The sequence below is a fragment of the Amphimedon queenslandica genome, unplaced genomic scaffold (assembly GCF_000090795.2).
Source record: "Amphimedon queenslandica unplaced genomic scaffold, v1.1 AMPQUscaffold_13281, whole genome shotgun sequence".
Taxonomy (NCBI): domain Eukaryota; kingdom Metazoa; phylum Porifera; class Demospongiae; order Haplosclerida; family Niphatidae; genus Amphimedon; species Amphimedon queenslandica.
Window position 1 is genome coordinate 85839 of NW_003546483.1, and position 25387 is coordinate 111225.

The 25387-nt window shown below is 35.5% G+C and overlaps 5 protein-coding genes across 5 annotated transcripts; 1 reads left to right on the forward strand and 4 right to left on the reverse strand.

Moving 5' to 3' along the window:
- Nucleotides 1–36: 36 nt before the first annotated feature.
- Nucleotides 37–5616, reverse strand: LOC100631496 (cell surface glycoprotein 1-like). Its single transcript, XM_003388197.3, has 10 exons — nucleotides 5476–5616; nucleotides 4920–5348; nucleotides 4561–4603; nucleotides 3386–3735; nucleotides 2924–3265; nucleotides 2394–2790; nucleotides 2144–2267; nucleotides 1941–2028; nucleotides 1112–1263; nucleotides 37–512 (listed from the first exon to the last, which is right to left on the reverse strand). The coding sequence occupies exons 1-10, from the start codon at nucleotides 5521–5523 to the stop codon at nucleotides 401–403; spliced, it is 2085 nt and encodes a 694-aa protein (XP_003388245.1). The 5' UTR covers nucleotides 5524–5616; the 3' UTR covers nucleotides 37–400.
- Nucleotides 5617–5681: 65 nt separating this feature from the next.
- Nucleotides 5682–9598, reverse strand: LOC100631623 (DNA repair protein RAD51 homolog 3-like). The gene is made up of 8 exons (XM_019999277.1): nucleotides 9474–9598; nucleotides 9082–9340; nucleotides 8707–8873; nucleotides 7942–8078; nucleotides 6414–6545; nucleotides 6293–6362; nucleotides 5997–6118; nucleotides 5682–5927 (listed from the first exon to the last, which is right to left on the reverse strand). Exons 1-8 carry the CDS (start codon nucleotides 9490–9492, stop codon nucleotides 5763–5765), a joined length of 1071 nt encoding a protein of 356 aa, XP_019854836.1. The 5' UTR covers nucleotides 9493–9598; the 3' UTR covers nucleotides 5682–5762.
- Nucleotides 9599–9679: 81 nt separating this feature from the next.
- On the reverse strand, nucleotides 9680–11689 carry LOC100631749 (protein dcd1A-like). Its single transcript, XM_011407073.2, has 10 exons — nucleotides 11435–11689; nucleotides 11152–11359; nucleotides 10877–10985; nucleotides 10764–10826; nucleotides 10590–10716; nucleotides 10408–10546; nucleotides 10261–10363; nucleotides 10112–10205; nucleotides 9920–10062; nucleotides 9680–9856 (listed from the first exon to the last, which is right to left on the reverse strand). The coding sequence occupies exons 1-10, from the start codon at nucleotides 11610–11612 to the stop codon at nucleotides 9728–9730; spliced, it is 1293 nt and encodes a 430-aa protein (XP_011405375.2). The 5' UTR covers nucleotides 11613–11689; the 3' UTR covers nucleotides 9680–9727.
- Nucleotides 11683–24846, reverse strand: LOC109583794 (uncharacterized). The gene is made up of 22 exons (XM_019999264.1): nucleotides 24355–24846; nucleotides 24010–24152; nucleotides 22839–23784; nucleotides 22010–22390; nucleotides 21877–21964; nucleotides 21469–21792; nucleotides 20245–21421; nucleotides 19740–19866; nucleotides 19477–19694; nucleotides 18319–19366; nucleotides 17843–18265; nucleotides 17697–17793; nucleotides 14030–17645; nucleotides 13884–13975; nucleotides 13682–13822; nucleotides 13509–13631; nucleotides 13165–13459; nucleotides 12751–13102; nucleotides 12459–12704; nucleotides 12220–12391; nucleotides 11952–12131; nucleotides 11683–11895 (listed from the first exon to the last, which is right to left on the reverse strand). The coding sequence occupies exons 1-22, from the start codon at nucleotides 24808–24810 to the stop codon at nucleotides 11807–11809; spliced, it is 10734 nt and encodes a 3577-aa protein (XP_019854823.1). The 5' UTR covers nucleotides 24811–24846; the 3' UTR covers nucleotides 11683–11806.
- A 14-nt stretch (nucleotides 24847–24860) lies between these two features.
- Nucleotides 24861–25386, forward strand: LOC100632001 (transcription elongation factor SPT4-A-like; the record flags this gene model as incomplete). The annotated part of the gene is made up of 4 exons (XM_003388201.3): nucleotides 24861–24972; nucleotides 25019–25125; nucleotides 25200–25255; nucleotides 25322–25386. Coding segments are annotated over exons 1-4 (297 nt in total), but the record flags the coding sequence as incomplete, so codon positions are not given.
- Nucleotide 25387: the final 1 nt, after the last annotated feature.

The following is a 25387-nucleotide window of genomic DNA, read 5'->3' on the forward strand; positions in this document are numbered from 1 at the left end:
GCAAGCGAAGTGAAAATGAAAATTGATAATCATTGCTTAAGGGAAACAAGTTATCACTTTTATTATCGTAAACTTCTATAGAGTTACCATATACCTCACTAAATAGTGTGAGCTACTAAAGGGACATCTACAGATATTTGAATTACTTGCTAGTAAGCACAAAAAAATATTAATAATAATAAGTAAAGGTCAACAACAACACAACATGCCATTAAATGAAAAGAAAGGAATTTGATCTGTCACTATATAATAATAATAATAATAATAATAATAATAATAATAATAATAGTAATAATAGCAATAATAATAATAATAACGTAAAACTTGAGTCACCACAAATTAACAAGTTCGATGTAGAATGATGAGAGGATAGAGAATATTAATACTGAACTTGTGCCCTTCATTTAAAATAAGAGTAGATGGTAGCTAGGAATGTCATCATACTCTTGGGGTCAGGGGAGCCAGCTGCAATAATATCATCAACATCAAAAAAACGCTCCAAGCCAGCATCCCTGAAATTGAAAAATCAATATACATGTAGCTCAATTTTTAATTTTAAATGTAACACTACATGATGTTTTTATACACGTACATGTAGCTCCATTTATGGCATAAGCAGTTATGATATATCTGGCAGTTTGCCAGTAAACAATGAGTTTATGAAATTAGATTAATAACGATAATTAGCCAAACATTCTAACTCAATAATAGTCCTATCATACAGTGTGGCAGGAACAGACAAAACAAGACTACAAGTGGTGCATTTACAAGCTTCAGTTCCAAAATAATGCAATAAATACGCATAGCAAGTATCAAGTTACTATGACACTCAAAAATCTAAAAACAAGCCGTGGCATGCTTTAATGTTACTCTTGTATAAAATCAGATTAAAATTCTTTGCAAACTTCTGATAACTTATTACAATGTATATATGTCAACAGTTCTAATAATAATAACACACACACACATGCACGCACACACACAAGGTATTATTATTATCGTTAAACTAAAGCCATCAAAAACATAATCAGGCTGTACATTCTCTAGCCTTGTACTATTTTTAAAATAATTATTCTATGCTTATACACAGGATCTGTACAACAAAACTCACTCGGCAGCTTTGAGGGCAACGGTATAGTTCTCTCTAGCGTTAGAAGGCGAGAGATCATCGTAGGGTATGAGCTCGGGAACAAAGTTGTGAAGAATGGCACAGAGTGCAAGACCGTCTCTCCAGCTGTTACTGAAATCTTTGACGTCAACATTCTGAGAATTAAGAAAATAATAAATAAGCAAAATTAGAACAAAATTCTAATGCATATCAAATCACCATTTAAACATTTTTAAAGGAGCCAATTTTTGAAAAAAACCTTTACTATAGCCCATGGTTTTTTCCAAAAAATGGCTCCAAAATCACCCCCAATTTTTATTACATTTTAAAATACATATTAACATCCTTATGCTATCTAGAAAGTTTGAGCCAATTCCGACTTCAATTTTCAAAGTTATGGCCATTTTTTAAAAACTCCCAATTTCAGAAAAATACCCTGTACTATAGCCCATGGTTTTTTCCAAAAAATGACTCCAAAATCACCCCCAATTTTTATTACATTTTCTGATACATATTGATGTACTTATGCTACGTAGAAAGTTTGAGCGAATTCCAACTTTAATTTTTCGAGTTATGACCATTTTTTAAAAACTCCAAATTTCAGAAAAATACCCTGTACTATAGCCCATGGTTTTTTCCAAAAAATGGCTCCGAAATGACACCCAATTTTTATTACATTTTCTGATACATATTGATGTACTTATGCTACGTAGAAAATTTGAGCCAATTCCGACTTCAATTTTTTGAGTTACAACCATTTTAAAAAAACTCCAAATCAAAAGATACTTTTACACATTAAGACTGAGTCATGAAAACTCCTAACAGTGATTACCTCATAATAGCGGGTTTTGTGTTGGCACCATGCAAGGAGCTGCTGTTGTCCACTACTGCTCTTCTGCCTAGTGAAACTACGCTCAGAACTAATAAAAAACAACAACAACAATAAATAATAACAATAACAACAACAACAATAATAACAATAATAATAATAATGTACATGCATGCTACTAATAAATGAGATTAATAATGACATACTTTCCTCCATTGGCTTGATCCATTTCAGCCCATTTCTGCTTATTGGCACTCCTCTCTTGTCTCCTCTTGGCTTCTTCTTTCTCCTTCCTCTCCCTGTAGGACATCTTTGGCTCAGAATCTGCCACTGAACATTCAATCAAAAAATAAGACCATTAGTAAGCATAGTATCACTTATAAACACTAGTATCCCTTATACCATTTAATAATATAAGTAAGGGTATGGAATAAGTGCATGATATAATTAACTCACTGTTTTTCAGCCTTTCTTCCCTAGCCTTTCGTCTAGCTTCACGTCTAGCTTCATAAGAATCCTCGGCAGTTGATGATGCTGTAGTATCATTACTTGAAGACACAGTAGAAGACGTGCTAGTCTGAGCAGGTTCCTCTTTCTTCTTCAGCTCTCTCTCCCTTCTCCTTGCCTCTCTTCGTGCCTCGTAGCTATCCTCAGGTGGAGGGTTGTCTTGTTTACCATCGTCACTGGAAACTGATGACTTAGCAACAAGAGAGCTTTTATTGTTGTCTTGTTTACCGTCGTCACTGGAAACTGACGACTTGGCAACAACAGAGCTTTTATTGATGGTTGGTTCATCAGTCGTAGAACTAGAGGAATGGACGGGAGAACTGACAGGAGAGCGACCCTCAGAATCCTAAAAAAAGAATAACACTGTAACAGTACAAGGACTATGACTGTTAATAGCAAATGCAGCACTGTACATGTGACTATAATCAAAAGTAAGTCATCAACTCTTGATAATACACATCCATACTTTAAGCTCTTACTTTTGATCGGAGATTTGTTCTGAAATCAATTTGAGCTTTAGAGCCGGATTTGAAGTCCTTCTTGCCAGGTCCATCGCTTTTCCTAAGGACATTACGAAAGTCAACCTGCTCCGCTTTCTTCTTTGCTGAAGGAAAGGCGGCTTTAGTATCAATCTTAGCAGCTTCGCTTTTTCGGAGTTTCTTACGGAAGTCTTTATCTTCTTCGAGTCCAGGCTCGGCCACGGCAAGGACGTCTTTGACATTTTCGCTCGACTTGCTTTCGGTTGGTTCAGGGTATCTCTCTTCTAGCTGTCTCAATTCTTCATCATCGTCATCATCGTAATCGTACTCAGCATTATCAGCCTAGAATAATATAATTAGGAAAATCTCTTGCCAATACAACAATATTCCCTAAAACTCAATGCAAAATGTATAGCAAATGCCTAAAAATGCTATTATTAGTTAGTTAAATAATAAGCTTACATCTCTTTGATCTGCAGGTTCTGGTGATGGAGTTGGTTCTTTTAGGGGTTCTGGAGAAGGTGTGGGCTCTTTAGGGGGTTCTGGAGAAGGTGTGGGCTCTTTAGGGGGTTCTGGGGAAGGTGTAGGTTCTTTAGGGGGTTCTGGGGAAGGAGTTGGCTCTTTTATGGGTTCCGGAGAAGGTGTGGGTTCTTTAGGGGGTTCTGGAGAAGGCGTGGGCTCCTTAGGAGGTTCTGGAGAAGGCGTGGGCTCTTTAGGGGGTTCTGGAGAAGGCGTGGGCTCTTTAGGGGGTTCTGGAGAAGGCGTGGGCTCTTTTGGAGGATCAGGAGAAAGATGATTACGATCATTAGTTTCTATAATGAAAATAAACATTATTCATATCATATTGATACACTACAGTGGTATATCCCATAAGGTTGTGTGGTCTAACCTGACCTGACCACACATTATAAAAGGCTAACAAGACAGTCTAAGAGATAATGGGTCCCCTTAAAGCATGCTGGAATGATAACTGGTCTGAATCAAACCATAATGACATGCTTAATCATACATGCATTTAGCTTGGTTAGCAACAACCAAATTAACACTTGTCCAGTGACTGTATAAAGCCGATAAATTATACTTGTATAAGTAGCAATAGTAGCAGTAGTATTCTAAATACGGCCCCCATGCTTCCTCAATGTAATTATGCTAACTCCAATTTAGCACACTTTTAAGTTTTAACAGTGACATGGATATACGTGTATTCAAAATAATACAATTTGAATTCCCTAAGTTATTATTATCATTACAGGCGCTATTAAATATGAGCTCAATTCCCATATCACTTAACACACAGTATGATATAAGTGGCTGATATATATATACGACAATACATAACAGGGAGACAGTGCAGAGGTATTGACACACAAATACAAGTAATGACAAGAATTTAGCGTACAATGTACATACATATCTGGATCATTAACCATTTGATAAAATACACAGTACGATAGAATAAACAATGCTAAAGTTCAAGCAGCAGAGCGTCAGTAGTGATAATTGCATTGATAACAGGTGCTTAAGAGAGCATGAAGAAAGAAGAGTAAAGGATTACAAAAATAATAATAATAACATAAAGAAGGAATGGAGGAATGTTGCAGGCCCAAAAGAGAGAGGATTTTAGATATATTTTTTACCTGAAATAGCATCATTTGTTGAAGGGCGTCTTTCATCAAGACTCTATAAAAACAGAAGCAGAGAAAACAATGAATATGATACAATCAAAATAAAGGCCATAATGAGTTAACATTTGGCAATACAACAACAGTACCTACAAGGCATCTCAAACATCATGTTTACCATGTCTCTTGCTGGGGGAGTATGTTTTCACAGACCATGTAATAGGGAGGTTGTACTCCAGAGAACAAACAAGGCTACATGTAACAGCCATTTATAGTTAAAAGACACACGGTGCATATGGTAAAAGTGCTAAATGGTACTAACACAGTACATCTATGCCAACAGTTAACTCATTAATTGGGAGGTAATGCCCTACCTTTGGTTCCGGGGTTTGACCTGGTGTCCCGGTCGATTGACTGGAACTGCGTGACTTCCTCCACCAGTGATCCTCCGACCCCCCGCCCCCCTGGGGAACAATGTTGCTGCTAGTGGATGCGTGGCTCGGCGAAGAAGTATCAGTGCTTCCTTTTCGGGTTTTGTTACTTCCCTGTGATCCTAAATACCCGATTGTAGGCGTATTCTTGTCCACACTTTTCAACGGTTGGCCGTCTTTCACAACACTCGGGTAAACGTTCCCAGTGACAGAATTAGGTATGGTAACGGTCCGTGGTGCTTGAAAGCCCGGCCTGCGGTACTGACTGCTGCTGGCTGCTCTCCTGCTTATTGGCTGTCCTGATTTCTTCTTTAGCTCTCTAATGGCTGCCCTGATCTTTGAACGGGACTCGTAGTCGCTGGCATCCTCGAGCTAGAGTTGTGAATAAACAAAAGGAGAGGCTATCATACACAAACACTGACTATAATGTAATCAAAAGCAATGCTGAAACAATTATATACGAATCGCTTTTACAATTAGTTCATTATAGCTTCCTTACCATACTCTTGAGGGTCGCTTCGTCTAATTCGCTCAAGTCTGTGGCCATCTTGAGAGATGTTTCGCGTTCTCTTTGCTCAAAAGCTTCTCTCTCTCCCTGGATGTGTACTGGTATATGCCCCCAATATGGAGTCGGACCGGCTTTTATTCATGCATGAGCCACATCAAAGGGACCGCCTACTACAAATTTATTCATTAACAAAAATGTTCACATATGATCAACATTAAAAAGAAACACATATTATATAATAACATGTATGTACATGTTTGTGTATGACAACACATAGGTCAGCATTCTAAAGGACAGTGTCTTTTAGATGGAGGCCTTCCTTCTACTGCTGAGATCTTGTCGAGTGATTCGTCTTCTTGCAATACGATCTCTTCCCAATCAACTTTGGCAACAGAATCAAGTCCAGCATGATCATCATCAGTTACATCTCTCACTCCATCTTTCTATATAAAAAAACAGTAAAAATTATTTTTTAAACCTGCAACCAAGCAAACACAGTGGCAGCTGCTTACTGTTATTTGATAAGACACAACACTCTCTGGGTGTGATGGAGACTTATAAAGATGTGCTTGTCTTTCCTTACCCTCCCAGTAAAGAATAACACGAATAGTACACACATGCCCCCAACTCTCACCTATAAATCACCAATAGTACATAATGTCACAATAAAACCTCATGCAAGCAAATCAAACTAACTTCGCTACGCAACATCAAAATAATTATTACAGTGAATTGTGTTGTGGGATTGGGTGCATTTTAAAAATTTTACAACTAATGCATGTAAAGGAAACAGCACAATATCCCATACCAAGTGCTGGTACAAGCTGTGATTGTCCATTGCTTTGAGTTTTGGTGGTCATCTGGTTCGTGAACACAACCTAAAAGAGCGTAAGAGGGTGAAATATGCTGAGAGCGTCCATTCGGCTTACGGCCAGACTGAACTGTGTAGCTAGCTTGAGAAAAGTCTGAGCTAATCCAGAGAGCAGTCTGTGGCGTAGCCCCATATCCTTGAAACTGCTTCTAAACGGGCTAGCAATGCTGTCAACAACTATCAGGCATACCTAAGGAATAACTGATATTTGTGAGAGCAATTAAAATAAAATTAAAATCAATTAGCAGTGATTGACAACTGAAGACATACAAGGCATCGGATCTATTAAATAAGAAATGTGGACGCATCCAATAATCACTTTGAAACTGAGTGAATTAGAATCTTTAATAGTTTATATCGAGTCTAGCCAAAATGATCTAATGTCTGATGTAGTATTTGGCACCTTCCAGTGACAACGCACATCAAAAAGAAAAGAATGCAAGACAGTGATTAATAGTACCAGGTTTGGAATGAAAGGGTAGACAAAAAGTCATCCTCATATCAAAAATTAATAATAACCATGCAATTGAAAACTTTATTTTGGCAAAAAATTTAAGCATTTTTCAAGTAATTAAAAATAACGCAGCCATTTTGGTATTTAGATTAATTTTTAAAAGTATGAATTGTTAATTCTTGTCAATAATGAGAGTATTTTTACAGGGATAAGGTAACAGAGTACCTCCTTTGACATTCCAGTACAAGCTAAAACTGGCCAAAACATAACAGCACAGTTTATAGTATTTAGGAACAATGGTAAACCCAGAATAGATATCAAATCTTTGATATCCATTCTTGGAATTCATATGAAAATACTGGAATCCAAGATTACCTTTATTAGGCACGAGACAAGTGATGTCTATAAGTACACACAACAATGCCATCTTGGTATTTGTATAATTCAATATTTGTGGTGTAGTAAAAGATACCATATTTGGTCAAGAGTGCATATAACACAGATGGTCTATAGTAGCAGTGAGTGATCAGTAATATACTCTTGTTCATTGGTCTGAGAGTAAAGGGATTATAGTTCGTGTGGGATAGGAAAAACAGAGTGAGAGTGATCACAGACACAGAGATCATATAATAGCTATGATAGTGATTATAGTATTACAATGTCTCATACAATAACCAACAAAACCAAAGTCTACCTACACAGCCAACAAGAGTTTGTGATTGATTCATGAGTGATGTCAGTCCTGATCCGGCCTAATGCATCCTGAATCATGGATGTTGGGCAGCTAATATGGCAATGAGCATAGCTAAATCTATTAGCCTTGATACAATCATGCTGGAATTCATACTGGTTCAGCCAGAGCAACAGGCATGATTCAGCAATGACACCTGTCAGACTGTATCAATACTGTATCAATACTGTATCAATACTGTAATGAGGCTCAATTCATTGATTTCGGGCAGTGTCTTGTATCATACCTGTGAGCTCTTGTCTGTGTAATAAGACAAATATACATCTAGAGCTAGTAATATAGCTACATTGATTACAATATCATGCATGTACAATTTAACTTTAAATTTCTTTAAACATGTCTGATATATATGTAGCATAATGATTAATTGCTTCAACTAGCCTTGCTATTAATGTTAGAGATGGTCTGATGTAGAATGTTAGAGAGAGCAATGAGTTGAATGTGATTGTGACATCGATAGTAATGAATATTACCCAACACTACCTCTAAAGTGTAACCATCAGCTACAGCCAATAACTCTACAATAAATTAATAATAAAAAATACAACCCAAAGTATATGGATCTCTTTGTCACTTTGATCAAATTTTGAGCAACTTTAAAAATTCATAAAAAATCTAGTCTTGATCGGAATCAGTTCAAATTTTTTGCACAATATAAGAACATGTATATGTGTCAGAAAAAAATTATAAAAATGAAGAATTCTATTCTTTTCATTTTTGATAAAATTTGGCTGAAGACCCTGTACTATAGTACAGAGATTTTGGCCCAATTTCAGACCAACTTTATAAATTCATAAAAAATCCAATTTCAATCGGAGCGAGTTCAAACTTGACACACAACATAAGTACATGTATATGTATCAGAAAATATGATAAAAATGACAAATTCTCTCGTTGCTATTTTTGACAAAATTTGGCCGAAGACCCTGTACTATAGTACAGGGTCTTTGGCCTGATTTTGGAGCAACTTTAAAAATTCATAAAAAATCCAATTTCGATCAGAGCGAGTTCAAACTTGAGATGCAACATAAGAACATGTATACGTATCAGAAAATATGATAAAAATGGAGAATTCCCTCTAAGACATTTTTGACAAAATACCCTGTACTTACATTACAAAGATTATCGACTGTGTTTTTTCCTTACCTGGGTCAGCACTGCTCTTTGCTACAGAATGGACGTGTCTCACGGTAGCAGTGGCTATCTGTACAACTCTATCAATGACAAAACTTCCTTCAGTGTCAATGTAAACAGAATGCCCTCCACAGCCACCAAATGGTTCAGGCAGCGTAGCATCTATAGCTAACTGAATACTAGAGAGAGAGAAAGAAAGAATACTAAGAATCGTAACTCAAAAAATGAAAAATTTTAAACCAATATATAGAAAGAAAGAATACAAAAATTGGTAACTCAACCAATATATACCAGAGTATTGAGGATAAATGTATGTTATAATAGAAATTTAGTACATAGATCTACACGTCAACTTTTTCTAAGCCATAAAAAATTCTTAAAACCCACCTCAATTGGGTTTTCCCGATACCCGGAGAACCACAAAACTCTGTAATTTTACCGACCGGTACTCCTCCACCCAACATGCCATCGATACCAGCTGAAAACGTTACGATATGATCAAGATCTTGTTCAATACTCAACAGTTCGAGTGCAGTGCAGCCTTCATTCTTAGCACTGCCTACAACTTGCAAGGAACTGCCTGGTACCTCTGGAGAACTCAGCGTTGAGCTATGAGGTCCTTTCATCATTTCCATAGACGATGCATCTAATAATAGATGAACTGACACATAAATTATTTGTTATTAGTTCTTAATAGTTCAACTTATAATGATATGGACCTGCCCATATTAATTAATTAATAAGAATAATAATATCAGTAAAAATGTCTTCCTTCATACCTGCAGGGGTAATAGCCATCCTTACATTATAATAGCAGCAAGATCAGTACACAATCATAGCTTGAGATCTCGCTAAAACCTCCTCAACAGTCACCTGGAAACATTGAGATGGTATCACGTGCACCTGTTTATTCACCCACGTGAAACCACGTGGGCAATTAGCTGAACAGGAAGAATGGAAATTTATTACACAGAAATAATTCATATTTATTAATAAAAAATTATTACAAGCATAGCATTAAAACAGCAGTTCATCACACAATGTTTGGCTTAGTTTGGTTAAACAATGCCTTCATATCCAGCGTCACAAACTGTCTGTCATAAGCATTGGGAGGCCCAGACTCATTGCTGCCTTTAGCATTGCTCACATACATCTTGGAACTCTACATAAAATTTTTGAACAAAAGTAGCATAAATTTATATAATCTCTAATACTTTTAAAGTACCTCAAAATCATAAACAACAGCTTGAAGATCACCGGTTTGAACTTTACCCACCAAATTGATGACAGTTTCTGCACTCATGTTACCATGGGAATTACGCAATTGGCTGTTCCAGCAGCCCAAATGTACGCCCCAATAAACAATATCTAATTAATGATGATTATTATGATATATTATTGTGGACAACAGTTGCACCTTTTAATGCATAATTGTCAATGCAAGACTGGTCGCAATGCTCTTTCATGAAGCGGGATGGGTCAATTTTAGTGACATTGCTATCATCATAAACCTATAGAAAGGACAATTATGAATTCAATGACACTTTTAGTGGTCAAAATCCTTACATTAGCTGTGGAATATGAATATTCAAACAATCGAAATCTTTCTTCCTGTCCATCACCAACTCCAAGCCAAATTGAGCATGTTCTATGAGCATTTTGTATCCTCCTATAGCATCATGTATTAGGGTAAGTATAACAAGTATATAATACCGTATTGATTGTTCAAGTGATTCATCAAATTGGAGCACATCTCTCATGAGAAAGTTGAAAGGGATTCCACTCCTTGACTCCTGTCCCAGTGGTACATCAGAGTGCTTCTCAGATACTCCAAGGCCACTGGAAGACATTCCTAGAACACATTTAAAAGCAGAAGCAAGGCATCATATTAATACCTGAAATGGTAGTCAGCCAACCAGACCAGCCAACATTAGCAAAGGCATGACCATTGTCAGGATGATATATGACTACTGTTGGATAATCCTGAAGAGGTCCATTCACATCCCAGTCTAATGCACGAAGCTATTGAACTCAAAGTTGATATACTTAAGATAAACTCATTCTTATACCTGTGTCAATCCTGATTTGCTACTCAATGAATCTCCCCATGCCCCAAGCATAGAGCAACCAGCCTAGCACATAAAATTATAATGAGCACAAGCCATGAGCACGTGCATTATACCTTGACTAGTTCTGGTAGCATGTGAATGCGGATCACCATGTTATAGTCCATTTCAGCACCATCAGCCAAACCTTTCATCTCATCATAAAAATATTGGGCAGTGTACGGCCTAAAGTGAATGGCATTAAGCAAAATGGTAAAGCAGTTAGAAAGTAAAAATGCTAATAACTTTCATACACTTATCTTATCTACCTGCTAGATACTAGAAGTGAGTAGTGTTATGCTAGCTTGTTGTTACAATTAATATATTAATGACAATCTCTCCCTATACTTACTTTGTAAGAAGGTATGTTCCCTCCAATGCTTCATTAATTCCAACTTTAGCTACCTCATCTTTGACAACCTGTGGCAATCCTTTAAGATACACTTCCAATTCCTCATCCACGTGTTTCAAGAAAGCTGGCAGCAGAGATTGGATTTGAGGCTTAAGAAGGACACCATGAGCGTATCCCATGTCATAAGGACTGCCATAGACATGCAACACTAAAAGAAATACTCAATATCAACTCACAGTCCCTCTCTTTTTCCTCCTCTGTCTCTTTCTCTGCTCTTTCATACCAAATATTTGATCATCTCCATCTCCAGCAGTGTACAAGCTACCGTTAGCTACTTCTTTGACTTTGACCAGGTCCCCACTCCAAGGTACAAGGTTATTGAACGTTCCATGACATTCATCATCAGCACGAACAGCTCTATTGGCTAGCAGGATAGTTAGAAAGAGTGCTACAACCTTCATTTTTAAGGTCAAAAATGAGCCCAGCCCACTCTAATAGTATGCATTTATGCATTAAAAATATTCATATCACTTCCTTCATAGTAAAAAGAACACAAAAAGAATTATAATACGAAAAATATGATTCGCTATAGACTATTTGCTTAGGCTTAATGTCAAAATATTACAGCTTCTTAAAAAAATTAATTAGATCTAAACTATGATGTGATTTCTTGAATTGTAGAATGATTATATGAATTGAAAAAATCTCTCCACTCCTTAACATATTTTAACAAAGTTGTATTGCCTATTTAAATACAAAGAAGTACATGTCACAGCTATTATACTAATGCAATAACTCACTGATTATAATCAGCCCATGCTTAGCACGTGTAATCCCTACATTCATTTGATTCGTGTCAGTCAGAAATCCAATATTCTCCATTCTCCATTTCCTATCATCTTGAACAAATCTGCGATCTTTTATTTCATCATGTGGTAGCGTCCTCACTGTTGTCAATATTACAATATCATGCTCATCTCCTATTTGAAATTAAGCATTTAATGAACAACACATCAATGACCATGCATGCAGTATCTACATCATGCTCATGCATGTTAGATAGCAAACCTTGACTCTCAACAATTGTGGTAACTTTAATTCCAGTTAATGCATTCTTTGTAGCTGAATTTTCCTCTATCATCGTCTTAAGTAATTCCTTCTGACCAGCATATGGAGTCAATACCGCAATACTAGAGCATGGCACTCGATATTTATTATGTAACTTCTTTATGACATTCAACTATTAACAAAAATTAAGGTAAAACATAAATAAAAAGCCTGCAACAAAACAATTCATTGTAACTTACAACTACATCTGCTTCTCTTTTGTTTACTTTTGAGTGAATATCAAATTTTCCGGAAAAGGGTTGCTCAGAAGATAGCAGGTCATCATTTTCTTCCCCTTTAATATCATACACTGCAATACGGCAGTCATCTTGCCAGAAGGCAGCCATTGAAGACAGCCATGGTGGTGGATTTTTATTAACACTTGGGTCTGTTTCCAGCATACCATCATAAAATAACTCAGAAGGAGGATCACAAATGGTTTTATGCTACAATGAAGTTAATGATGATAATTATTAAAGGCCTTTCACTCACCATGCGATACTGTACTTTTAATTGAATAAGGTATCTCTCAAATCTGGGTCTAATGGCATATCTTTCAAACAGTGATTTACTCAGTCCATTTTCCCTAGCAGGATGAAAGTTGATGATTGGTTGTAGTTGCATATGATCTCCTATCAATACTACATGGTCACAGAGACTAGCTGCTGCTATTGTCTCTGGTTCTTGAGCCATACCACATTCATCAATAATGCAATGAGATATTCTCAAGCTTTTTGCCAAAAGGAGTAGTCTTTTGCTGCAGCTTTCATTACAAGTGCAAAGGATAATATCATATTCATCAGATAAGACTTTTTCCTCTGCTTCCATGATCAAATCTTTATAACTACAAAAGAAATAATTATAAAGGATATAGTCCATCAACTAATACATGATGCAGTAAATTACCTATTACGTTCAGATAATGATGCTATGATTTTTTTGTTAAAAAGTTTCAAAAACTTGGAACGCATTTCTTCAATTTCTGCATTTTCTTCTCTAATCTTGAAGTGTAATGAATCTTCCCTTAGCTCACGTAGACAACGTCCTTCAACAGGTTCAGGTATTTTTGTATCAAACTGACTCAAATTATGAAAGGGATTGGGGTAGTCATTTCTTTCATGAGTACGACCGTATAAACGAATCAACTTTAACTTTTTGTGATTCAACTTCTCTAGCCTTATATTGAGTTCACGGAGTTTTTCTAAAAAAAAAATCATTAGAATTGTCATTGTATTGTTACTGGCCCATACTATGAACGACATCAACAGCTTTGTTGGATGGGCAACAGTATAATACACTTTTATTAACAAGCTTTGCATTTGTCTTAGAAAAAGCATAAGCCAGATGAGCTCCAACAACACTTTTTCCAGTCCCTAGGTAATTATAATTAAATTTGAATTAATAAATCACTGAATTACAATACCTGGTGGACCTTGAATTAAAGAGAAATTATGTTTCATTGCAAACTCTATTGCTTCTACTTGTTCTTTATTGAGATCAACACTTTCATCATTCCATAATTTCAATGCAAAGGGATCATCTCTCAACCATGCTGTATCATTATCTATAGAAAATGTAAAAATAAGTGATTAAAAGTCAAAGAAGTAATTACAGACAACCAATACTTTTTGATTTGCTCAACTGAAGATTGCCAACAGCTATATCTTTAGCAAGTTTAGGCCAAGATTCATAATAAGTCAATCGCTGAAAGACACGCCTAAATTAAGATAAAATACAAAAAAGATGCAAATTAAATGTAGCATTAACATACGTGAAGGAGACTTGCATTTCAATAATTTGCAAATCACACAAAAAGCTAGATAAATGATCTTTCACATTCCAAGGTATCCAGCAAGGACTTCCCATAGACTTCATTGATATTGTAAGTGGAGACTTTACTCCTTTAGAATCTTCTTTGCTTTCCATATCAGTAACAACAAAATGATACACTGCTTGCCATTGCTTTTCAGGCACTTCATATCTTGCACACACAAAATAACCAACAGAAATGTGTATATAATTAAGAATATCTAATTTATTTTCATCAATAACGAAAGAAATTTCTTCATCAGTCACTGGCTCATAATGCTCAACATCTACTAAATTACTAACAAGATTCAACTGAGGCCATTTAAGATTAACATTTTTAAGGAAGCAGACACTGTTTTTGTGTGAGTTTTTCACACCCTCACAAGCAGCCTCAGCTACCATTACCTTGCTCCACAATTTAAAATATTGTTTCATGGAATTATAGTGTTCCTTAGAAGCTTGGGAAAGCTGAGAGTCTGAAAAACTTAAAGAAGGATGACGATTGTGTTGTAGGCAAACTTGAAAACCTGGAGCTATTTCCATTAATTGGAGGCAAGGAGTGGGGAATAAATCTCTCAGTGACTTGCCTATTTTCACTGTTAGCTCTTCCCCTGGATTAAAAGAACGCTTGACATCAAATATTACAACTGGACTGTCTAGCAATGACTGAGGTTGAGTACAAGTTTCATCATTTGAATTAATTTTTGGTAACTTTTTGATTACTGATTTAATAGAGTCAATAGATTCTGACTTGACGCAGTCTTGCATTTCTTTCCATAATTGAAAATCAATCTTATGCATTTTCGATGGTACTGATGCCTTGTATGTGGCATACTTCATTTGTTGTTCATCTTTACTTTCTGTGTTTGATGGTAAATATTCAAAAGCTACAGCATTAATGTGACAAAAGTCTTTTGGAAAACTTTCCGCTGATTCATTTTCATCAAAACTACCACAGGCTTGATCTGATTCTTGAGACTCAATAAACTGCATAATATTACCACTAATGCTAACTTTACCACTTAGTGTAGCTGAGATGAAGCGCCAGGCAGGCTCCTCAATTCTTTCATAGCTACAAATGTTTAAATAAGAATATTCAAAGGTAGTATCAATTTCATTCAGTTTGTCTTGCTCACTAATAATTAGTTGAAACCTTCCCGGCTTCTTTTCATGATAGCACTTTGCAAGGAAGCCTTGATATTCAGACAAACTTCTTTCACACTTTTGAGTTTTTTCGGCTCTTTCAAGCGTGTGATCAACCTTCTGTGTAACTTTGATCCTATGGTTAAGCATCTGACAAATTTCCTCCAATTCTTCTGGTGTATAATTTATATCTGATCCTTCCATTAGTGCAATAACTATTCGCTGCACTAAAAGGTCAAAGTATCGCCTAATTGGTGATGTAAAATGGGCATAGGCTGGCAATTTCAAATTGTAGTGTGAACGAGATATTATAGGATCATCATCAGGATCAATTTTAGCTATGTACTCTGCTGGTTGGTTTATTTGCTTAGCTACTGAGTGAGCCTGAGCTAACTGTGGGTACAAAAAATCATTGGACAATACCCACAATAAAAGCTTAAGATTAGAAGATGAATAGGCTGAGCACAACAAAGATAAAGAGATGTTTGTCATGATGAAAGGTTGTGGTGTTTCTGCAGGAGGCTCTAGTGGAAACAGATAAGGATAACTAGAAGTAAATAATTCCTTAAAATTTTCTAATTTCTCTGGTAAAGGTGGTAACTGCCTTCGAACCAGAGCCATATTCTCATGGCCGAGATGCATAACAAGATAGTCTGCTATTTTAGAATTAGCCCAAATCATCAACTCAGATATCAAGAATTTAGCTTGCCAAATTTCTCTATCAACCTTTTCATCAAAAGAAAATTTTCCCAAACGATCCTCGTGTAGTTTCTTTGCTACTTTGTATAAAAGGCTTAGAGTATCCTTCATGTCTAATCCTGGCCTTGTTCCATTGGTAAGAGCAGCTTGCCTATTAAATTCATTAACTTGATCTTCTAAATCGGTATCTTGGAGTGGTTTATCATCCAATAAGTTTTGAGCAGCTTCATATGTTAGTCTAGCTTGTGAAATGATTGAAGCCTTCCTAGGACCATCAGTGCCAACAGAACAGTCTATATTAACTATTTCTCCATTTCTCACTACTACTTTGGCTGGTATAGTCAGTACAGAGTGTCTCGTGTTTGCATTCAAACTAAAGGAATTAGGTGTTGGAAGCATATGCATGGCATGAACTGACTTTCCTTTTTTCTTTGCTTCATTATCCAATGGACAGCCTTTAGAGATGGCACTAGCAACGTTACTAATGTGAACAGCTAATTCATACGTGTCAGGTTCTGTGGAACAAGTTAAACTTAGGGCATCATCCATATTAATGGTATTTGGACCATCAATGGTAAAAGCTAATCCATAATGGCATAGTCCATCATCAATTGGAATCGGTTCAGGATAAACATCAGGCATAACTTTGTGGACGTCATAAGCTACTTTAAGTAATCTCTCGGTAAAGAAAAGATTAGATGTACGAGGCAATGCCTCTATGACTGCTCCTAGAGGTCGGCTATAATTTGGAGACCAACCTAATATTTGTACTACAAACAAAAGATCACCAGCCAATTTGTGAGAAATTAGCTCTTTTATTTTTGGAAGCTCGTCACTGTCCATGTCTTTAAGCAAATGCAGTGATGAACTGGAGAATACAGAAATAAAGCATTTCTCTGTAACATTTTGTTCATAGTAAGATATTACAATTTTAGGAATTAGATTAACAATGCTTGGTACTGACTTGTCAAGTGGAATGAAATGTATATGTGAGAATCGGTCACTTCTGCAGATAAACCTTGATTGATGTCTGGATTTTGCTATTGATGCAACTTTGCCACAACTTTGTTTTTCTTCGAAAGTTTTAACATGTACAATGTCTCCATCAAAGGCACAACGCCTGTGTGAGTTACGAACTAGTCTGATTGGTTTTCTTTCCAACCCTTTACAAGGAATCGCTTCAACTATTTGATTAGTTGACACTTGTAATTTACATTCAATAGCAACAGAAGATACAGGCATTTCGTCATCATTAGCTATTTCTATCTCTTCATCACCTCCAAGAGTTTTCCATCTCATTGTTTCATCAAGTTTAATTTTGTGTTTCTTACTCTGACGCTTTTGGTGGAATACCTTTCTATATGAATCCATGATGCTATCAATGACACCATTTTCAATTTGTATATCTTCTTCTGCTACTTCAGGAAATATCATATTTTGTAATTTATCTATAATACCATCCCTGTGAGTACAAGCTGCTACATCTGGTATAATAAAAGTTTTAAAAACAATGCACCTCTTTATGTACTCTTTCCAACACGAAGCCTCCTTGTTCATAAGTTTCTCCATTGTCAGTAAGAGGAATGGATTGCCAGCACATACTACAAAAGATTTAGCACGTGTCAAAACAGTGTTAAACACAAATGGACTACAAGGGGTCTTTGTAGGAGTGAATGACTTCCCTGTTGCTGTTGTAGGTTCAGCAGTGCTAAGAAACACAGCTTCAAATTCTCGACCTATTTGAAAAGATGATCGATAGCATCAATCTAACTAGATCAAGACTCTACCTTGAATCATATCAATTGTTAACACTTCAATGCTATCAGCATCAGCATTACTTGAGTACTCATTATTAGAGCTAATTTGTTTGAGAAACATTGACCTCTGTGGTATTGATAATCAAAACAATAAAGTCTAATATGTTTAATATTACCTGATTTGGAGTTGATGCTATAATACAAATATCTTTTAAGTTTCTTTCTTCTCGAGGCCCTTCCCCACGATCCAAATACTTTGTTACTTCTTTTAGTAGCAGATCAACTTCTGTTTTAGAAGTGGAATTGTGTACTTCATGCTCTTCACTCAGGTTCGTACAGATAAAATGAAAAGGATATCCAAGGCTAGCAGGTGAGCGAAGAGTAGTAGCTGTAGCTGATGTAAATAGCACAGAGTTATAAAAAAGATAAGAAGGAAGAGATAGTATGGTAGGATGACATCTGTAATTAGTTAAAAGTGTAGCACAATGACTGGCAGATGCATCAGTCTTTCTATAGACTCCATGAAGCCTCTCCAGCAATGACACACTTAAACCATTATGTATAGCTGCTTCTCCTAATACTATTAGTGATGGGCCAACCTATAACAAAGTATAATACAAAAACATCAATAATTATTGAACAATTCAGTTACTTGTTTGTGGTCTCCAGCAATAATGATTCTTGTGTTACTGTCTGCCAAGCATAAAGGGATTATTGATTCTGGCTCCCTTGCCTGAGCTCCTTCATCTAACAGAATATGAGAGAAGCAACCTTTGTGGACGTTATGATTTCCATGTAGCAAGTTAAATGAAGTAGAAAATGTGGTAACAATCAACCGATCATGACGCTTATTAAAATAAAAATCTCTCGCATCTTCATAAAAGTCTTGACAACCGGGAGGCATTCTGTATTGCGACTTTGAGGGGACAAGACGAACAGCATTAACATTCCAGCCACAATTCTTCATTTTAAAAAAATAATTCGTAATAAATGTATCAGCACAGTGTTGGTGATGAGTGCATATAAGTACACAATTTGATTGATTGTCTCTCAGTATTTGATAAGCAGCTCTAGCTAGTAATCGTGTTTTACCAGTACCAAATGATCCAATGACTAAAACTGGTGCCTTGCCTACCTGACAACTCATAATTAATTTTAAAGCTTCCATTTGTAAATTAAAAGAGCCTTCATCAAGTTCAATTATATGGTTTAGAGAATTAGCTGGTTGTGGCAAGTTCGGTTTGTCATCACTGTTAGTGAAATCTGATACATAAGCTGGAATGAGTCTATTTATAGTCGCTGGACTTAAGTTTTCAAGTGCTTTACAAAGGCGATCAAAGTACCATCTTTTTAGAACAAAACTAATAGCTACATTTGAAAAATCTCCTTCATGCTCCTCCAATTCCTCCATTTCTTTAATAACTTTTGACAACTCACTTTGGGTGAATGCAATTATAAGTGATTCATTCTTCCAAAGATGATATCCACTAACAACTTCAGCCTTTACTATTACACCTGAAGGATAATGTAGTCTAACATTATCTGTCTCTGAGCTAGCTTGCTTAATATGTGATACCACATTTCCATTGAGATTTACACCATGTATTAGGCCATATCGTACATGAGCAGGGTTTTTATTGTATTTTAGATAGGGAACAAAGCCTGATTTAAAAATCTTTACATTATATTCTCCATCACATCTACAAATAAAAAACATGAAAATTTAATCACAACTGTTAAAAACTTTCTGAGAACAATTATTACATGCATATAAAAGCCAACTGCTAAAGTCATCAATAATTTCACATACCTTTCCCTTAATAAATGATAGTGCTCTTCTTCCTCGAGCTTAAGCAATAATTGAAACTTCTTTTTGTAGTTTTCTCTTGTAAGTGGAGCGTACAATAAAGCTTCATCAAATGACACTTGGTCAAAACTATTTTCTACTTCTGCTATGATGCCTTCATTCTCTATATTAGCTCTTCCTTTCTTTTGATCACATAAAGGTGGGAAAGCCTCCCCTAAAGTCTATTACACACATAAATATTAAAATTAAAAAATTTTTAGACTAACATATTGTCGCCTATGTGTTTCTCCACCAGAATTTCTGCTCCTTGAGTTTCTTTTATCATTAAATTTGAATTGCTGTGACAACTTGGGAACTTTTACTACTGGATGTGGTGCTATAGAAACACTAGTCCTGTTATATTCAAATAATTAAGAATAAAAATCAATATTACCATTACACAATGTGCATCACAAAATTCATAAAATTGGGATGTTTTTGAGCTACTTTAGTTTGCAAACATAACATTAAAAAATGAGTCATCAGAATCAGCGAGCATATAATAAAGGTATGAATATGCATTAGAATATGTAATAAAAATAAAAAATTTTTAAAGCAGTTTTTACTCAATCAGAATTTGCAATACACATAAAGTTATTCTCTAATGGAATCATGGTATTATAAGCATTATTGACATGCATCAGAGAATGTAAGAGAAATTGAGAAATTTTGAAGCATAGTCTTAGTAATAATAATATTAGTAGTCTTATAGTAATTTTAGGTAATATTTACCTTATGTCAGGACATTGAAGCACTGGTTTAGGATCAGCTGATAATGGTCTAGGATTATTAGGCATTATTTCTTGGCTCACAACACCTTTCTTTTTTCTTTTTTTCTCCTGTCCGTGAGATGAGTTTATTTCAGGAGAAACAAGTAGTTTTAAAGAATCAGATGATTGCGAAATGTTTGAATGGATTGGAAGTACATCTAAATGAGTAGATCTACATGTACTTGAAGAAGTCTTTAAAGTGCCAGAATTATGTGTTGATTTACAATCAGAAGAAACACTTTGATTGGATGATGGTTTAGGATTGCTGGGCATTTTTTCTTGACCCACACCACCTTTCTTTTTACTTTTTTTCTTGCATTTGAGAGATGATTCCCTTTTTGAAGAATCAAGTGCTTTTGATGAAGAAATGTCTGACTTTAAAGGACTCACTGATTTTGATAAAAATGAAAGGTTTGCAGGAACTTGAGATGAATTAGTAGCTGAAGCAGTTGCAATAGAGTGAGTGTCAGAATCAGTATCACAACTGGAAGAAATACTAAGATCAGAACGAGGCCTAGAAGTTGAGTTACTAGTCAATTGAAAGAGACTGCGCAAAAAAATAGATAGGAGAATGACACACATCATTATACACAGCAATATTTGGAAACAAAATTGTTGGAAGAATTCAGCTACTTCTAGTAATAGCTTTATCATTGTTGTCATTGGCCCACTTGATTCAAAATTGTTTGAAACATCAGATGGTGACACAGAGCTAGAAGACATGCTAATAAAGTCTTCTTTTGACATTGAACAACCAGTACCTGTACTTGCATCTTTAGATGAACCACTTAGCAAGGTCACTGAGTTTGAAGGCATATTCCTATCATTCCTTGGTGCACAATTAGAAGGCATTACTGTAGTAGTCAATTGGTTTATTGAGTGTGAATGCACAGTAGAAGGAATATAACATACATCATTGCATCTTGTACTTGAAAAGCTCTTATTTTCATTGACACCAGTAGCTATGTTACACTGCCCCAGCAATGGCCATTCATCTTCGTCTTCTTGCTTGGTTGAACAATCTGCTGCTTGATATTGAGTAATTGCATTGGTCACAGTATAATCAAGCTCCATTTCATCACAGTCAATGCTACTGTTTTCTGGGATTAACATTACTTTCCAAAATAGCTTCATAATTTCTAGAGAGGAAAACCATATCATGAATTCAAGAAAAGCTCTCACTTACTACTGCAGTTTTGAGTAATTAAAATACTCCCAAAATAATTTTGAATGCAAGGAAATGCTTGAAATAGGAACTCTGGAACAACAAAGGTACCATTATTAATACACCTATTAATAAATTCTTTCCAGCACCACATCGGTTTATCCACTGTAGCTTCACACATCATCAGAACCAAAGGATTACCAACAGCCACTACAAGACACTTTGATTTAGTAATAGCTGTATGAAATACTGCAGGATGACAGAAGGACTTCAAAATATCCACTGGTTGATAAGAATCATCTAAATACTCATAAGTGCTCATGAAAAGCAATGTATATTGTTGATCTAAAATGTAAAAATATGAGAAAAAATGAATTGAAAAAATTGTACTAGTTTATCATAAATATATAGGATAATAGGATCTCATACTTGGTAAGTCATTAATTCCATAGACGTTTAATCCTTTCAAACAAGAATAATTTTCATCCTCACAAATAATACTCTCGATCTTAGCTATCTACAGTACTGAGTGGTAAAATTATTTTTCTTTATTAAAATATACCTGGTTAAAACTTGCAGAAATGACACAAAACTCAGTCAATGAATAAATTTTATCATTTAAAACCTTCTTCACTTCATCAAGTATTAAAAACGACTCGCAAAAACTCATTGATGATAAATCATTAAAACTGGAACAAACAAACTTCAATGGATAAGAATCAGTCATTGCTAAACTACAGGACACCAGTCTTGACTCATAGAATATATGGGATGACAGATTCAGTATATCCTTGTGACATTGGTAATTGCATCTTAGTAAAACAATAAATTTTTTGGCAGCTTCTCCAAGTTCAAGGTAATGTGAATATAATCTTTGAAAAAGGGATTCACCAAGCCCATACTCCTGAGGTTCATCACCTGTGACTGATATTTTTGGTCCAGCCTATAAATGAAATTCATGAAAATTATAGATCAATTTTTGAACAAGTAAAAAAAATTGTGTAAAAAATCCAATCTGGATTGAAATAAGCTCAAATTTTTTACACATCATAAGTACTTGTATATGCATCAGAAAAAAATTATTAAAATGGAGAATTCTCCCCTTGTAATTTTTAACAAAATTTGGCTTGATTTTTGAGCAACTTTAAAAAATTGTAAAAAAATCCAAGTTTGATTGGAAACTTGCTACACAACATGAGAACATGTATAATATGCATTAGAAAAATAAAAAAAAAATAAAAAAGTTATTTTTTGCCTTTTTTTAAATTCAGGTAAAGACCGTGTACTATTGTACAGAGTTTTGTTTTCATTACACTAGTACTATGAAATTTTTGCTGCTAGCATTACCCATGTCTGACGTATGCATGCACTGTAAGTGTAGAGATTCATACCTGATGTAGTTCTCCAGCAATTACTAGATGTGTGTCCTTATTTGCTAAAAGAAGAGGAGCAAGCGTATCTATTTCTCTTGCCTGGCCTCCCTCATCAATGAAGATATGAGTAAAGAAACCTTTAGGAGCTACATTCGATATTTTGAGAGCAGTGTCATATGCAGTGACTACTATTAACTTTGTCTCTTTGGAAAAATGATTAATAAATGAGGCTTTGCTACAGTCTGATATATTAAACTGAAACTCATTTGGGGTCGAGGAGCAACACTTCTCTTGGATAATTCTAACAACTGTTGCATCACTTGGCATATCTAAAAAATATTCTTTAAAAATTCTATCGGCAGAGCAATGATGATGACAAGATAGTAAAATACGCGTGATCGACTCATCTTCAATAATGAACTTTGCTGCAACACAAAGCAAATGCGTCTTTCCACAACCAGAAGGACCATGTATCAGAATTGGAGCTTGCGATTTGGTGTGCAGTATCAATTTTAGGCCATACATTTGATCTTCATTTAAATTAGCATCAATTTCTAAATGTTCGAGGCTAAAAGGTTTAAAATCATCAGGTGAAGGGAATATTCTTTTTAGTGTATCATCAGTTATACATGTCAAAACATTGTGAAGGCTTTCAAATAAAGAATGATTGGCTTCAAACTTGATTTTAAATTGAGTCTTTGGATAAAATTTCATAAATTTAGCTGCATTCTTTAAATCAAAGGAAATAGAAAGTACTTCTTGTGAAATTTTGTAGCCATAAACTGCTTCACAAATGATACGAGAATTCGTACTCATAATAGTTAGCCGATTTCTCATTTGAGCAACATAAGTCATTTGACTAATATCAAGACCTTCAACAAAAGCAGATAGAGCAAAATTATCTTGAGCTAATTGACGTGGCCTATATGTGACAATGATGTATGTTTTTTCCATTCTGTTTAATCTATACTGACACAGGGATGAAAACATAAAAGAAAGACAAGAAAACAGACTAAAAGTTTACAATTACAAAATAGTGTTTGAATTAGACACGTAATTATGTAAAATTATTAAAGCTTTGATCATAACTTAGTTAATCAGAATCCCTAAATCAGCTCAAATTCTTTGCAGGCATAAGTTAGAGTATGTCACCCAAAGACCTTAGTGATTTGAAAAAGTCTATACTTACATTTCATCAATGATATTCTTATGCTCTTCTTCCTCATGAAAGAGCAAGGATTTATATTTTGTCTTGTAGTTTTCTAGGTTAATAGGTAAGGTCATGTCACTAGACAAATCAGGGGAGTTGGGTATGTCTTTTAGAGAAGCATTCTGAAAATGAAAATAAAAATTAATGGAGTTGCAATGCAGATCATAAATATGAGCCAGCATGAATTGTTTTGAAATATAATAATAACAGTAATAGGCAGTTAAAGGAAATTGTTATGTAAATAACAGGTGCAAATGCAAAGGAAATGTTTGCACATTGCGGTATAGTAGTTTCCGTGTAAAATTTGGCCTAAAATTTATTCACCTTTTCACTGTGTAAGCCTTTACTACAATCGAGTGACAAACTTTTCCATGCTCTTTTCTCTGCTTTGCTATGTGGCCAATGACAATCCTCTCCAGGACAACCCAACCCGGCTATGTAGCACTTTCTAAAATAGCGTGGAGACGGTTTCGACCGAAGTGGTAGTTTTAAATGAGTCTGGTAGACCAGTGGTAGTTGCCTTATCCTTACTAGTATGCCTTTATGCTCTGTTACCAGCACATGTCGCGGACGATTATGTCTCGGATTATGTTCAGCAGCAGAGCGACACTTTAGACTCTCCGTCAATAACAATAGATCCCAAGGTGCTCGTCTATAACATAGTTCACATACTCTGCCAAAACTTGCCCTGGTACTACTACTACTACTTGAGCTAAGAGAAGGAATGTCGCTCATCACAAAGTCACAGGTACTGGTCAGGCACACTGGCACAGGCAGCATAAAATTAATTAGAGCTCCACCCACGTGTTATTAGGACCACACCTTTTTACAAGGGCAGGGCTAGGCTAAAGTAATAACCACACCTACAACAAGATGTCTCTCGATTCTGTCCCTAAAGATCTTCGTGGTTTAAGAGCTTGCAAGCTGTGCTCTATGGTTAAGGTAGTCAAGAAATCTTTTAAGAAGTTATTATAAATTTTTACTTCAGTCGTTTGATCAGTTTCTTTACAATGGTTGTGACAATTGCGAGAGATACATTCACTTGAAAGGGAACAGGGGTCGAGTTAATGACTGTACAAGTCCAAACTTTGATGGGTGAGTCATGATACTCTACATATGTTTTAAAAGGGACGATTTTATAAACCACTAATTGACTGCTCTTGCTTTAGACTAATATCAATGATGAGTAATGAAGACAGTTGGGTAGCAAAATGGCAGAGAATAAGTAAGTGTACATTAATCAAATGTCTCTATGAGTGTGAGAGGATTATTTGCTTTTATTTCTTCCTAGATAAGTTCACTAAAGGATGCTATGCAGTATCAGTGTCAGGAGAACTGCCTGAAGATATACTGGACG

Bases quoted from the DNA above. Each gene is read 5' to 3' on its own strand.
- LOC100631496 (XM_003388197.3), bottom strand. From the start codon at position 5,523: ATGGCCACAGACTTGAGCGAATTAGACGAAGCGACCCTCAAGAGTATG. The intron at 3,736-4,560 runs GTAAAAAATATA...TTTTCATTATAG, and splicing joins AACAAATGATGCTATTTCAG to AAACTAATGATCGTAATCAT. The intron at 1,264-1,940 runs GTAATCACTGTT...CTTAATTCTCAG, and splicing joins ACAAAACCCGCTATTATGAG to AATGTTGACGTCAAAGATTT.
- LOC100631623 (XM_019999277.1), bottom strand. The intron at 8,079-8,706 runs GTAAGGAAAAAA...AATTTATTGTAG, and splicing joins AAAGAGCAGTGCTGACCCAG to AGTTATTGGCTGTAGCTGAT. The intron at 5,928-5,996 runs GTAAGCAGCTGC...TTTTTTATATAG, and splicing joins TTGTGTCTTATCAAATAACA to AAAGATGGAGTGAGAGATGT.
- LOC100631749 (XM_011407073.2), bottom strand. From the start codon at position 11,612: ATGAAGGTTGTAGCACTCTTTCTAACTATCCTGCTAGCCAATAGAGCT. The intron at 10,986-11,151 runs GTAAGTATAGGG...CATTCACTTTAG, and splicing joins GGAACATACCTTCTTACAAA to GCCGTACACTGCCCAATATT. The intron at 10,364-10,407 runs GTATTATATACT...ATGATGCTATAG, and splicing joins TCACTTGAACAATCAATACG to GAGGATACAAAATGCTCATA.
- LOC109583794 (XM_019999264.1), bottom strand. From the start codon at position 24,810: ATGCTGCCTGTGCCAGTGTGCCTGACCAGTACCTGTGACTTTGTGATG. The intron at 12,132-12,219 runs GTTTGCTATCTA...AATTTCAAATAG, and splicing joins CACAATTGTTGAGAGTCAAG to GAGATGAGCATGATATTGTA. The intron at 11,896-11,951 runs GTGAGTTATTGC...GTATTTAAATAG, and splicing joins GCATGGGCTGATTATAATCA to GCAATACAACTTTGTTAAAA.